Raw genomic sequence first — 15,681 nt, forward strand, 5'->3', positions numbered from 1 at the left:
AATGTGATTCGATAGAAAGTTGATCAACTAAAATTGAAACGTCTTAATAGATATTATCGACAAGTATTGACCTTCTTTCAAAAACAGCTAAAATATCTGGAAAAAGGAGTGAGAACCTAATTTTATGGAGCTGATGACCTCAATTTAGAGCTAGCTTAAATAAACCATTTACCATAAATAAACCACTCACTAAATTTGGCTGAGTGGACAGTGGTGACATTAGCCGAGTATTGCCAGAATAATAAAAAATATTTTGGTTTCAGCGTTGATCTTTTTAAACTAAAGTTGGCAACACTGGAGTCAACTGTCAAATCATGTCAAAGGTATGGCCAAATGTCATGTCAAATATGTTAGGCTTGTTAGGTTATCTTTACTTGCATTTTTGAAAATGTGTGTCTTGAAATTTGTGCATTATCTGAAAATACTAATTCACGATGGGAAGAACTTACCGGAATCGCAAATCTTTATTGAAGAAAACAGAAAACTCAGTCATTGAGAAATCCGCAGAAATAATATCACTTAACAAATGGATAAAATTGAATGGATTCCAAAAATGTAAGAAAATACGACTCGCCAATTTTACAGAGAGTGGACGCGGCGTGATGGCCGCCGAGAAGATTCATCCTGGCGATGTTTTGATGGAGATTCCCTTTAATTTAATTCTTAATATGAACACGTTAGAAAACGATAAAAACTTTAAACTGTTGTTTACTCATGTGCTAAACAATAATGTAAACCAACCTCAAAGTTGCCAAGCTTTCTTGTCGTTTTATGTATCGTTTTTGAAAATGTCAAGTTCATCTTCATTTTGGTCATATTATATAGACACAATTCCTACCAATTTCACTGTGCCATACTTTTGCACCGATAAACAATTGAAATGTTTAGATGAAGATATTCAAACTATTGTAGAAACCCAAAGGCTGTCTGTCCACACAGCCTATCACTACTTCAAAAAAATATTGATTTCTCATAGTAATGTGTTTTCAAATATGATTTCTTTATTTACTCTGGAACTTTACACTTGGGCATATTTTGCAGTGAATAGCAGATGTGTTTATTTAGATCCAGAAATCATGAATAACCTTCCATTTAACAATAACGATTCAATGCGTTTCAAAAGTTTGCTTAGTGATTTGCCAAATTTAGGCTTAATTCCCTTTTTAGATATGTTTAATCATTCATCGAAAGCTGGGACTGATGCCAAACTTATTTATTCATTTAATTTTCATAGTAAAACTGTTCCAAATATTGTTACTGAGAAGGGATCATTGATATTTAGATTGGCTTCTTTGTCTAGTTATTCTAAATTTGATGAAATATTTATTTCCTACGGACAGCATGGCAATTTGAAATTATTAACTGAGTATGGATTCTGTTTGCCCCTCAATCCCTTTTCCATGTTAAATTTCATGTTTGACAGCGTTTGTAATTTTTATACTAAAAATAAAACCTCATCTTGCACTATGTCCAAAGAGAAATTTAAATATATTACTAAGCATGGAATCAATACTGATTTGTATATTGATAATAGTGGATTGAGTTACAACTTTCAGCGGCTCTTATTTCTTATAACAGATAATGATAAAAGTACATGGGATGTAAAAATATATTCTGCTGAGTTTAACGATAGAGACTTATCAAATATATTCAAATTAGCCACGCCAATCTTATCTCAAAGGAGAAAAATATATCACGATATTATATTATTATTTTCAGAAAATAAAGACAATGATAATATTATTATGCAATGTTTAAATTTGTTCAGAGATTATGTTCGTATGATTGATAATTTATTGGTTTCTTTTAATTAAATAATACTTATTAAATTTGGACCATTATTATTTTATTTAGCTTTGTTACTAGTTATTTTACTGGTGAATAAGTAGGTAAGTGTTCTTAAAATTTTTCAATAAAGTTTTCTTAAAACTCACTTTCGATGCTTGTGTCATTATATATATATTTTTTAATGAGAATGCCGCACAGGAGTCCCATCTGCTCCCAACCGTCTGGAGCCAGTGAGACTGGCATCCCCAATTTATTGGGGTAATAGTGGACCACACAATGCTTCGCTATTGCTAATGTCTTCCTCGGGCGACCCCGACTTCTACCATTTAAACCACCCTCTGAACACTGTAAGAACAAACTTTGAAATTTTCATAATAATATAGTGCAACAGTAATCTTGTAGTAAATTTAGCTAATGCAAATATGTAGATCCCGTAAGTGATACAGAAAAATAATTTTATTATGTTTACTTAGTAACTGTTTAATTTACTAATTATGAGGTATGCTATTATACTCTTCTTGTAACTATATTCCTTGCAGTTGAACCCATCTACTATTACTAAAAAAAGTTTTCCCAACTGCATGCAATCTAGGGCCAAGCGAATATATATCTATCTGTATATTATTTAATGATGATGTTCTCCTTTGGTAAAATGTTTACGAATGAAAGGGTGAAGGATTATGCCTTCTTTATGCGACACATAACAACTAGAAAGAGATATTTCTTCCAGAAGACCGAACATGCTTGACCAGGCTGTTACAAAGTTCGCCCCCACAGTTCTACATCAATGGTATGCTGAAGTAGAAGTAGAGATTGTCCCTGAGATTTGCATGATATTTGATGTTTTTTATTCAGTACTAGCTGTACCCTGCCACGCGTTGCTGTGGCTCTGTCTGTCTATGCAGATAAAATCATCAAAGTCTGTCTATGCAGGTAAAATCATCAGATCAAAAGTCCCAGCGAATTTAATTTTGGAAAAAAAACATTGCTTTATAAACACGCAAAAGTAAAAACTTTTAATTGAAAACATTATATTTAAAAAAAAAAACAATTAAATAATCCATTTTTAATAGTAAATTACTTTACCAAACTTCTGTGCTCCTGGGAGATAACAGCGTCCTCGAGGCAATTTTCCGCAGAAATGGCTTTATAAGAATTATCATTGTGGAGGAAAAAAGTGTTAATTTCAAACATAATTTAATTTCATAAAAAAAATTATGGGAAAAATGTAGACATAACGCAATTATGTATCTACTCGTTAAAAAATAAAGGGATCACAATTTATATATGAATGGCTCCCGGGGCGACGGTACCCATGCCCGCCTCCCAAATTTAATGATTATAATATTACACGCGAAATGCAAAAACTTTTAATTAAAAAATGTATATTTTACAACATAAATCTTCGCTTCCACCTACTAATACCGCTTCAAACATCTGCCCTCCTGGTATAATTTTTAAATTTGCGTGACGCTTTTGATGTGGTTTTTCACTACGGGGCGACGGTACCCATATGTAAAAACTTTTAAATAAAGAAATGTATATTAAAAAAATATTCAATTAAATAATTCGTTTTTAATAGCAAAATTACTTTCCCAAACTTCTGTGCTCCTGGTAGATTAAGCGTCCTCGAGGTAATTTTTCGCATAAATGGCTTTATAAGATTTATCATTATGGAGGAAAAATGTTGTCATTTCAAACTTAATTTAATTTTTTAAAAAATTACCGAAAAAATATATGCAAAAATTTCGTGGCCCCGAGCCAATATTTTTGTTTTTGTCGTATGTTTTGAAAAAATTTTGCCCCTGGAGACCCGACTTATGATTTAATATGTGCAACGCTGAGGAGATGGGAAGGAGAAGGACACGGAACGGCAAAAGAGAGATTTCCTCGTGAGTAAACTACCAAGGATTATGGCAGACCTGTTACATGTATTCAGGAAATTTTAATTGTACCGACCTCTCTTCTTCTGGAAATAAAAATATATATTTGTTATTACTCATTACCAATTTGTGAAAAATTAAAAAAAGTTTTTAAAAGTGGTGAAATTTATCGTTAGTAGCCTGGTAAGAACCGACACATCTGTTGTTGTATTTAGTGCCCATAAATTAACACGTTGAACGCCATGTAGGTCACCGGTGACCTCATAACGAAAATCGTCATTTTTCTCCTATCAGCTTCCATTGAAATACCTATAGAAGAGGGACAGCATTCCCACCTGATGCCTGTGCTATAAATATTGCAATCCGTTTGTTAAGATAAGGGAATCTATCAAATGGAACTTACGTTTCTGCACAGAGTAGAAGTATTTTGAGCTTCGGACCAGAGGTGGCTTCCAAATTCAATATTGAGTCCCACTTACGATTTGTACAATTTATTAAAGTATATGCAGGCCCTGCACAGAAAACCCGGCTTCTGATAGGCCAACTTGACTGACTTCGATGGAGCCCCCGTACCTTAGCTGGTCACTTAAAGTTACACCAAGCATATCAATGTAAGAGGCATGTTGGGTTGTTTGCTTCCGTTGAAGGAGACTAGATTATCATATCTACATCCTGTATTATATAAGTGGAATTAATAACTAATGGAGATAAGTCAATTAATTGGCATTGATTATAATGACTTTATTTATTTAAACTATTTACGCCCCAATGAGCTTTTACATTATTAAGATATATTTTTTTACTATTGAAATTAAATGATAAAACAATGTAAAATCCTATCAGAGCGTTTATAATAAATAAATTGGATAACATTTCCAATCATATATTTCGGAGTAGCACCCATATCTTGTTTTTTGAAAATTTAATTAAGGCAGTAAGACCTCTCCTATGATGTTTAATGTCCTCAACAATGCCCTCCATTGGTGGCAAAGTTGACCCTCTATCAATGAACCATTTTCCCATTCTTTAAGGAGAGGAAAGAGTGAACATGGGTCTTGAACCCCATGTTGCAGGAAGGATTAAACAGAGGCTGGCATATCGTTCCACAGCCGAGCTCAAGAACTCGAGAACGAGTCATAGAAACGACCGGTACTAATGTGACAAGTGTTTCACCACTATTCACCGGCATCGAAGGAATCAATGACCCTAGTTCCTAGGACCAACTTTCATTGAGATACCGGTAGAATAAGTTCTAAAGATCGATTAACATTAATTTTTTAATACATACACCACAATGAGCTTTTACCATTGAATATACAATAGGTATTTGCTTTTTTTATGTGACACCTCACAAAAGCGCCCCTGCATGTACGGTGTAAAGGTGGGGGTGCTATGCCTGTTGGGCAGCATTGTGAGGCGGGTTAAGGTAGTGGCTGTAGGAAGGAATTTATTAATGCAGGTCTTGAAGAAGCCTGGATTATATGAAGTAGGAAAAACAGATGCCGGTAGCTCGTTCCACATACGAGCCGTCTTGCACAAAAACGACTCGAAGAAGTGGCCCATTCTCATGAAGCCAACATCAACTGTGAACGGGTGTTCCGCTCGTGTATGTCGACTTCCACGGACGTACACCAGTGCATTAGGGATTGATGCTGCAAGCTCTTTACAGCCGGCTCCATTAAAATACCTGTAGAACAGACTCAGCATGTCCACAGTGCATCTGTGCATTAGAGATGGCAATCGGTCTTTTAAAAATGCATAGTCAATCAGACCGACCGCCATCCTTTGTAAGAATCAAGTAGTTTATCAAGTATTGTGGAGTTCCCGCCCAGAGGTGGCTCCCATATTCAATTGTTAGGCGTACTTGAGATTTGTATAGGGCTGGTTACTATTTAAATATCTGCTAGCCCTATATAAGAGGCCCAGTTTCCTGGAATCCAGATTAACTTGGGCTTCTGTAGAGCCCCGTTACTTGAGCCAGTCCAATATACTTACTCCAAGCATTTCGATGTAGTCTTTATTGGGGAGGGTAGGTACTTCCATATTTTAAATTATTATACAAATAAAATTATTAAGGTACATTTTTCATTTTTGAAATATCGGCTATGATGTAAGTACAGTATTATACTAGTAGTAATATAGTATCTACCAGTATTACAATAAATTGTTGCAGCACATTCAAATGCAGCCGCCCTTGAGTTTAGTTCGCCGATTTGCCGCCGTAGGCGCTATTCTTATCTCTGTCGATCAAGCAGAGTGTGGTTTATTTATGATTTTGAGTATGTATTGTTTTTAATCTGTGATATAAATGCTATGCCTGCGTAAAGTTATCATGTGTTGAATAATTTTTTTCTGAAAATTCATATGATGAATCCTCATATTTTGAGTCATTGTTTTATTGTCTTTACACCGTAGTTAGCAGTTTCATATGTATTGACATTAAAATTTTGAGAATTGGTAATAATTAAATAACATGATAAATGTATGCATATGACACCAATCGCTCAAGCGGGCTCCCTCTTTTTCATTGACCTTTATCTATCTGAAAGGCAGGATACAATTGTGGGTAAATTATTTATAATAAAACGTATACTTTTAGTGGAAAGACGATATTGTTGATAATTGAATTGTGTTCAAAAATACCCCGTATTGACGATCTGCCCCAAATTTAGAAACATCTTTTTTTTCAAATGGTAACACTTTCTGTACTTCATGTTTCTGAATGCGGGAAATATTCCAAAATTAACGACAAACTGCAGAACCGCACCATTTTTCAAGTTGACAGAAAGCAGAAAGTTAAAGTGCCAAAACTGACAAGGAACAAAATATTTATCAATTGAGTTATCCAGTCTCAAAATAGAGAATTTACTACGACTGTTTTAATATAATGGCAGACGTTCAACAGAAAACCAAGAATGCCGTGACACTCCGAGGTTCTGCACAAATTATCCGAGAATATTTGCGTAAGTTCAAAAGTTTATTTAACCTCCACCAAGATTTATTTTTTCTTGGTTATTAGATATTTTCCATTCGCAGGGTAAGTAATTGCTTAAATAAGCTACCTGTTTTCTAATTGTTTTCAGCTTTATTCTCGTTTGTTTCAAAAACCGTTTTATCACTGCACGTATTCAACGTTCATGTTGGAACACAACAACATTTAGCAATTAATTTTGTCATAACCTTTTATTATTATGTCACAGTCTATAATTATAATAAAAGGATAAGGTCAGTGTCCCTTTGTAATAATATCATCAACACGTTAATTATTATAAGAACAGCTGCATGTAACTTCCCTTCTTATCCCTAAATAAAGTCTATGGGGTTCAGGGCCGGCCCTCTGCGGGCGAAATTGGTCTGCTCCGGAAGCCCCTTTGGCCAAGGCGCCAAAGCTCTTATAATACCTAACACCTAACACATCGCCCTTGAGATTATTTTACATAAAGACGGCGCTACACAAAAATTCAAACCAGATCACCTACCTAGTTGACCACTGGTTTCGAGAAGGGGCGCCAAAATATTACTCGCGCCAGGCGCCGTTTGGCTCTGGGCCGGCCCTGATGGGGTTCCTAATACTTTGAAGCCTTTCTTTGTTATTTTTAATTTGGGTAAATATTTCCCTAATCGCTGTACCTTTTAGGCACAGATTATAGATTTGACGTCATTCTCATATAGTTCCTTGGCGGCGACGAATGCCCTACAATCAACATTTATTTCGTTGTGTGATTGAACCCAAATTCTTCTTTTACTTTTTTATGCTTTTAATAAAGGTAAATAAGAACAAAATCGTCTTCATCGCTAGAGTCACTTGACATGATTATCATTTACTTCACAGCTGCACACGTAAAAATGATAAGTTCAGCATTGTGTAGTGCCGTGTACGGAAACCAGCTAATGAGTAGCATATCAGTAGGCGACTTGTGGTTGCATCACAGTCAGGTCTCATGTAAGTACTATAATATATATATCCAAAATTCATGCATCACGTGGAACTGCTAAAGGAGACAAATTACCAAAGCCTGGAGACTAGGCGTAATGCCGGACTCATGGTATTTGAATTAAAGTTACTAAAAAACCTTATCGATTGCCCATATCTCCTGCCATGCTGTGGATTATTCGTTCCTGATAAATACTGTCGAAATCGTAGCCACGACCTATTCTGTATACCGCAGGGTCGGACAGATGTCATTGCCCAACATAGCATGACAAGAGGTATGACCTTGCTAAATGCCCTACCAGCGGATATAGATGTGTTTAATATCACTATACCATGTTTTAAAAAATATATGTACATGTATTGTTAGTTTTAATAAAATTGTACCATAATTGGACTTACCTGTCTGTCGTACAATAAAAAAAAAAAAAAAAAAAAAAGTATTCCCGTGTATGAAGGGCCTAAGGGCGATGGAAATTAGTTAAACTATTTTTCTTGTAACTAAAGCCTACTCTAACTTATGGGCTGTGGTAGGTCGTGTGTATGTAAACACAAATCATTTTGTAATTTTATTATTCTTTTTCAGAATTTGCTGTCAATTCAATAATTTTTCAACGTGGGATATATCCTCCTGAGACGTTTAAAGCTGAACACCAATATGGAATCCCTCTTTGGATTTCAGAAGATCCAGGAATAAAATCCTTCATTAATAGTTTACTCTCCCAAAGTGAAGGTTGGTAAAGTTATTTATTTTTTCCCCATCACACAGTTTTTTTATGCTTTTCACGATCATAATTTTGTATGAAAGCTGATTGAAGTGAGAATATTAGATTAGTAGCCTTGCGGTTTTTCCCAGTGGTTGTGAAGTAAGAAGACACGAACAAACCAAACAGGTAAGGTCAGTATTTTTGAAATATGGACATGTTAATGACCTCTTAATATGTCCATATAATGACATGACATGACAGATTTATGAATTAAATTATAAAATTTTAGTGTGAAAACTAGCTAACACTCTTTGATAACCATTGGCGGAGAGTGATTATAATACATATACGCCAAGTTGTTTGAATGCAGTGGCATTAATATTTGTACATAGATAGATGGTAGAGGTAAACAGACAAACCTTTCAACGATGTGGTGAAATGCTCATTAGATGTGTAACTTGTGCTGTTGTTTTTATTTGTAGGAAATAAGTTGTTACCTTAGGCCTGGATCCCTCTGCAATTTATCCATTATCCCCATTATTTGTTTTTACAATGCTGTCGGATTTTTCTGCACTGTAATATTAATTAATTCGCTGGAGTATTGACGGATTTTCCGATACTTTAAAATCTATCAATACTTCAGTAAATCAATTAATATTATGCAAAAAATCTAAATACAAAGTGTACCCCTAAGAAGTGGCTTAAAAAATGGGGATTTTCTCCACTCTTACCAATTTCTATGAATGCATCCGAATTATATCATGTCGCCATCTCGACAATACTAAAGCTTCCTTTGACTACATGGTGTTAGCGAAACAGCCATGAAAGTTATAAACGAAATGTGGTTTTGTAAAAAAAGATAACTGAATGTCGTTTTGAGTATTTATTTTCTTTAATTCACTGTACATGAACGTTTGGGAAATTTTTATTTAATTAATTTTTTACTATTATACATATTATATTATACAATTATTGTACAATCATGGGGTTTGTAAATCAAACCAAAACACTTAAACACGGTGTCCGAAAACTGGTGGTACAGCAGAAAAATTTAATCATCTGCTACAGATGGAGAACCTAAATAAACAAAGTTTATTTCGATTTGAGCATTTGTACAAAAACTTTGGACTGAAGAAACTATTGAAGCCGTGTCTAGGCTTCGGCGCATGAAAACACAAAAACAGCGGATAATAATTCCATAGCAGCCGAAAATTTTGAATTTCACCAAAAAAAAATTAACTTTGATTTTCTCGAAAACGAAAGCTCAAATAAAAAAGTCCTAACCCAAAATTGACTCCAAAAGGGAGGTAGATTAACCAGTTATACCACGAGTTTCTGAACACCGTGTACAACAAACTTTCTTTGTATCTGAAATATTCCTCTAAGGCGATTTGTAAAGCCAACAGCCGTTCAAATCTAATTAGATTTGACAACAGCAAGTGAATGATGAAACATTTATAAAAAGGTCAAACTAAATACTTTACCAAAATAGTAGATTCTGCAAATAAGTCTTTGTTTACTAATTTTTTTGTTTTACTTAATATTTCTGATTGTATATGTTCATTGCTGTAGTGACAGATGATGAATGCACATTTGACATGGTATTTTTACAAGTTCGTTAACCTCTCAGAAAAGGACTTTTATTTACTTTGTGTTCCATTGCGAACTGTCAAAACGCGAAAATTTTTGTGTTATTCACGAGTTTTGTTAAAAGCTTCATAACTCACGTTTTGGGAAACGTAGCCTCATTCTAAAAAATGTTTTGGAAAGATTATGAAATTCACTATCGTATTGTTTTGTTATACGTAAATATTTGCGTTTCTAAATATACATTTTCTGAAAACGTCAAAAATATGTAAAAATCGCTGACCATTATTTCAAAGCTGTGAAAAATGTACTATTTTCTGAGTATCATAAAGAAATAACACTTTATATATTGAAGAAATATAATTAAAAACTATTAGTCACCTCAAAATATTAACCGTCCAAACTAAAATATTTTTAATAAATTATTTAAAAACGCAATAAATTATGAACGGACAAGATGACAAGTCCAATCGACTTAGATAATGCACCTCGAAATTCCATAGATATTCTTGAATGCAGACGCGTAGCGTTATTCATTATCGATACTCTGTTTTTTAAATCATGGCAATCCGTATACTAGTGATGGAAATAAATCGATTTTTGTAAAATCTCGCGCGTTTACGTGAAAAGACGTACTAATGTCTTGACCGCTATTATCATAATTACGTCTTTTGAAGTTCTAATGTTCCGAGTGGTTAATGTACAATTACCAAGTAAGTACAATTACCGCCCTCTAGAAACAAAAAAATTAAGAAGTTTTCACATTTGAGAAAATTCACTAGGCATATAAAGACCACTCAACAACTAGCACTAGATTTTTCGTCGCTGCGATTAATCGCGCGACTATAAATAGTAGGAGTCCAGGCCTTACAGATGATAACTTCTAAATTTTATGATCAGGTACTGTTTTCTTTATTTACCAAATAATAATTAATATTTATTTTCAGAGTGGATTGTGTCTCGCAAGGTGAAAAAGATATCTCTTATAATATTGAATGTGCAGACGAAGGAGGTACTGGAGTGTTGGGACTTCAACTTGGAGTGCGAGGAAGGTGATGCCGCATTAACAGCAGAGAACAAAGCAGTAACTGGCAGCAAGGAGCTGAAGAAAATCCAACAGGAGATACGCGATGTGATGCTGCAGATATCTGCTACAGTTTCCTACCTTCCCCTACTGGATTGCCGCTGTTCATTTGATATCCTGACCCACGTGGCTGATGACTGCGAACTGCCAGAGAAATGGTCCGAAGCTCAACCTGTCCACATCACTAATTCTCAGAATGTCAGACTTAAATCATTCTCCACAAGTGTTCACAAAATGGAAACTGTCGTCAATTTCAAGATGACTGACTGAGACTTTTAATCTGACATTATTTTGAAATGTAAAAAATTAAGATACTGCAGATACCATTTTTATAAATACTTTTGTATTTTGCAACATATTTCCAGCTCCAATAATATTCATATTCTTAAATAACTTGTGCTGTGCCAACAAGGACGAGCTATGTTTATTTTTTTCTAGAAAATCGGAAAAATAGTCATGGCTTATAATATGAGAATTTCTCACTGTCGTTAAGTTGAGGAAGAAAATAATTGTGTGTAGGATTTTATTAAGTGTACCACTCTTTCTTTTCAGTGTTCAAATTTATTTTCTGTCTAAATAATTATGTCATTGCGAAAAACTGAGACAGAATTTACCACCAACCTAAAATAATTATTACACATTTTTGAACTCCAGTTTTATAGTTATTACCCATTTTATTTGATTTGTCATTGCAATGCGAACATAATTTTTTTGTACAATACTGTTTTTTTTTGTTTGTAATTGAATTTTTTTTGAATCAAACTTTCCCTAAAACCAAAAATCTTCAAGATAATTTTGAGAAAGTGCACTCTTTAGTTTTGCGAGTTTATAAGTACATATTTATGTAGATTAGTTACTAATTATAATACGTTTTTATTCATGACCAAATATTAACTTTTGAACCAGTGAACTAGAAGATGGTTATGTATACTTTTAACTAAGGACGATTTTTTTGTATTCACACAAAACTCACACTCACAAAAAACAATGAAGACGAAAATATTCTTGGGCCCATTGCATTTGTAAAGAATGATTGAACAGATCAGCTGAATGTGTTGGTTCTTAATAATATTGCCTAGATCTACAATGTGTTCAAACTTGTGATATCGCCTGTTTATAAATTCATCTTGTCTCAAGATTTGCAATGATTCATTACTGTGATTAGAGTGATTTGTCCAAAAATTTACGCAGTTTTCTCAAGATAACATATGTATCTATCAGCTACCCACATCAATAATTCATCATCCTATGTTAAAATAAGTTGGTGATTCAGATCTAGTCACTTTTTGTTTGTCTTTTAGGATGGCACAGTTTAGAATATCTCTTGAGTAGGAAAGTGTGAGTTAGGGTGGATCATAATATGTACTGGTTGTCTTTATTTTGTTAAATGGCGGAACCTACTTGACATCAGCTTATTTGTTAAGTTTAGATTATAAGACTTTTTTTCAAGTTTATTTGGTCCTTGACCAGTCTTTATGAGGTTATAATGCTGAATACTATATTTGCTGTAAGGAAAAACTGCAAAACTTTCAGGAAACTAGAGACTTATTTCTCACAGATTTTAGTTTTGGTTAGTGATGGTTTCTCTGAAATAATGTTTTTATTAGTTTTTATCCTTATTCCTAAATATATACTATATTAGTAATGCTACGATTATTAAATTATTATTTATTTTACAAAATTAAATACTTCAATCACCATTTTTAAAGATAATTTGCCTTACCTTTCAATGATATTATTAAATAACTTACTTACATTGCTGCTAAATTAGCTTGACTTCTGACACAGTGCGAGTTAAAAAGCTCTCTGCTTGTGCGTGGAAGGATGGGGGTTTATAATTGTTAAGCGCTCCATGGTGAACACGAGTCCTGCTTTCAGTTAAAAGTTAAATAAATATATGTTAATTAATCATAAATCTGTAATAAACTTTAGCTGTACAGACCATCAGTACAAGCTGAAGCAACAACGTTGGAAGGTTCGGTCGTCCGACCATCCTTTCCTTAAACCAATCTCGTTTTCTTTCAAATTGTACGGCAAAATTGGGTAAGTCTGTAGGCAGCTTTAAACATTATCATTCCCTGCAGTTACACAGCATATGAATTGTAATTGTTGCATTTCATATATTCATTTTGTAATAAATTGTTATGTACCCACCTATATCTCTTAAGTTAGAATTATTCTGTGTGTGTATTACTAATCATTCCATGTTTAGATAGGCAAAATTATTTTATTAGTAAAACTGATTAAGGCCATTATATTGTGTATTGTTATTTTTAGCATTTGATTCCCAATTCGAAAAATATCGTGTACGTCTGTTCAGCCCTGATTGACAAATTTGACAAGTTCAAAATTCAATTTCAATGTTTTACAAGTTCACAAAATCACTGCTAAGTGCATATTATTACTGTGCTGTGACTAGCGTTGACTAACCGCGCTGGCAGACTGGTACCGGGCTGGAACCGGCCGGTTATTTCAACAAGGTGACTCATTGCACCGACTGCTGGTCGGTTTTCACTATTGATTTCATGTTTTCACATCATTGTCTGGCTATGCATTATCGATTGTGTGTTTGCGCCAAAATTTGAACATATATGAATACTAAAACTATACGCATGAGAATGTTGATCCTCTAGATCAGAGGCGGCTCTTGGGGTCTAGAAGTAGAAAGTTAATCGAAAAAAAATAATACGAAACATTAATACATATTGCTAATGCGAAGTGAATATTATAAAAATGCCAATGTATGTGATTAATTTGCCGGTACTCACCTATTCTGAAGCCAGTAATACAATATTGTTTATTTTAAGATTGTTTACCTAGTTAATAATTCATACATTCATTTTATAGCACCCGCAAATATACTCACAAAAATTATAACTTTAATTTAAAATTATCCAAGTCCAAGTTTTTTTCTTCATTTGGTGCCCTTTCTTATCGGAGGTTGCTATAATCAGAGCAATCTTACTAATCAAACTCATGTTATCTACAAAAGTAAAACATTCAATTAATTCTTGACTTTATTTTATTAGGGTTCATAATCTTTATGACTGCATGTTTATTTCATAAATAATACTGTACATTTTTAAAAAAGTAACAATAGGCTTATAAACACATGTTTATATCATTAAAATACATTATAAACATAAAAAAAGCATCACATATGAAATGTGAAGGTAAATAGAAAGATGTTAATTTGCAGAAAGGGATAAGGTAAAAGTTTATATTGCAGTAAAGAGTTACCATAATACCAGTACAAATTGTCACCTTGTTCTCATCAACATTTTAAGTACGCAAAACAAGAAATACATATCTTATAAACTGGTGTAAAATAACATAGGGTAATTACATCGCATACGCTACTTGTACAAAATATGTATCTGCAATTTAAACTTCGTCATTATCTCCACTGAAATATACAATCTTCCTTGTCGACCAACGCATTGTTTACCCAAGTGTCTAATAATATACCTCTCTAATAATGTTACTTAAACTAACATCATATATTATGTATATGCATTATTTTTTTATATATTAGCTGACTTAAATTAGCAGCCTGGTTGGTGTTGGGACACATTCCTTTATATATTAAGTTGGTTCTATTCTTTTGTAGCATTTTTTTTTAATGGCCACACTTCTAGTTCCACTGAACTAAAATTCCCATTTCTCACAGGGCTGTTGCAGTTCGTATTTTGGGGAAATTTCTACCATCGCTTCAGTCTACCCACATTTCTAGGTATTCTTGAATGAATTTTGTACTTTTGGAGCATTCAAATCGTTTTCCTATTTTTCGCTCTTACAGTTTCTCATCCTTGAGACATTTACATCTGTGGAAGAGCATTAGCAGCTCGTCATTATTAAATTGACATTGACAAGGTTCATTGGTACAAATTATAGTATTAATTCAGAATGGAAGATGTATTTTCAATTTTGAGAGATTTCATGAAAAAAAAATTTTTAGCAACTCAAGCGATTGGTTGTACACATGTATACATTTACCATATTATTAAGTTAATATCATTCCTTGAATATTAATATGGAAATATATAATACTGCAGTAAAACCAATGAATCCACCAAAATTTCACCTATTTTAGATTCTATAAATTTTGCACATTATGACAAACGATCGCTCAAAATGTTTTTGCAAACTTGCCATAATATGTCAAAAATTGCTCAAGTGGATATTTATGTTAATCAAACCTGAACTCGCAGGTGATTCTCAAACTTCTTCCTCCACACTTCATACACTTCCCCCAAATGAATTTCCCCGTAACATAGTGTTGCCCTAGTAAAGTGTGGTGACATTGATTTTGGTGACGCATTAAGACTTGAGACTTGTAGAAAAACAGTGCGAGGGTTATCATTGATTTCTAACGAGTAAAATGGAGGTTAGAATTACGAAAATATTCTTGCATAAATCTGATAAAGAAATTACATCTTTTTTATAATCTTTTTTTTAGTTCTAACGAATTGAATATAATTGTAATAAATTAACTATGTTACGATACTTAAACAATTATCATTTATACGCTATATTAGCAGTGGGCGAACATTAAATATAAAATGACAAAGGCATCAATGTTTTTACCAACTATTTAGGTAGTATTGCTACATTTAATTGGGAAGCTCACTCTTAACTTATCTAAGTCTTTTTAAAACATAACTGTATAATATTTCAATGAAGAAATCGATAACAATGGTG

The 15,681-nt window shown here is 33.5% G+C and overlaps 2 protein-coding genes across 2 annotated transcripts; both read left to right on the forward strand.

The window, feature by feature from the left end:
• Nucleotides 1–333: 333 nt before the first annotated feature.
• LOC149426366 (SET domain-containing protein 4) lies at nt 334–1,814 on the forward strand. The gene has a single exon (XM_089639803.1). It carries the CDS (start codon nt 435–437, stop codon nt 1,812–1,814), a length of 1,380 nt encoding a protein of 459 aa, XP_089495929.1. The 5' UTR covers nt 334–434.
• Nucleotides 1,815–6,391: 4,577 nt separating this feature from the next.
• Nucleotides 6,392–11,706, forward strand: mad2 (mitotic arrest deficient 2). The gene is made up of 3 exons (XM_089636604.1): nt 6,392–6,634; nt 8,189–8,335; nt 10,844–11,706. The coding sequence occupies exons 1-3, from the start codon at nt 6,559–6,561 to the stop codon at nt 11,248–11,250; spliced, it is 630 nt and encodes a 209-aa protein (XP_089492730.1). The 5' UTR covers nt 6,392–6,558; the 3' UTR covers nt 11,251–11,706.
• The last annotated feature ends 3,975 nt before the right edge of the window (nt 11,707–15,681 follow it).

The sequence above is a fragment of the Hesperophylax consimilis genome, chromosome 1 (genome assembly GCF_061612785.1).
Source record: "Hesperophylax consimilis isolate HC1 chromosome 1, BYU_Hcon_1.0, whole genome shotgun sequence".
Classification (NCBI taxonomy): Eukaryota; Metazoa; Arthropoda; class Insecta; order Trichoptera; family Limnephilidae; genus Hesperophylax; species Hesperophylax consimilis.

Coding starts and splice junctions, on each gene's coding strand:
- mad2 (XM_089636604.1), top strand. CDS start 6,559: ATGGCAGACGTTCAACAGAAAACCAAGAATGCCGTGACACTCCGAGGT. Junction 6,635..8,188: donor AATTATCCGAGAATATTTGC/GTAAGTTCAAAA, acceptor ATTCTTTTTCAG/AATTTGCTGTCAATTCAATA. Junction 8,336..10,843: donor TTTACTCTCCCAAAGTGAAG/GTTGGTAAAGTT, acceptor ATTTATTTTCAG/AGTGGATTGTGTCTCGCAAG.
- LOC149426366 (XM_089639803.1), top strand. CDS start 435: ATGGGAAGAACTTACCGGAATCGCAAATCTTTATTGAAGAAAACAGAA.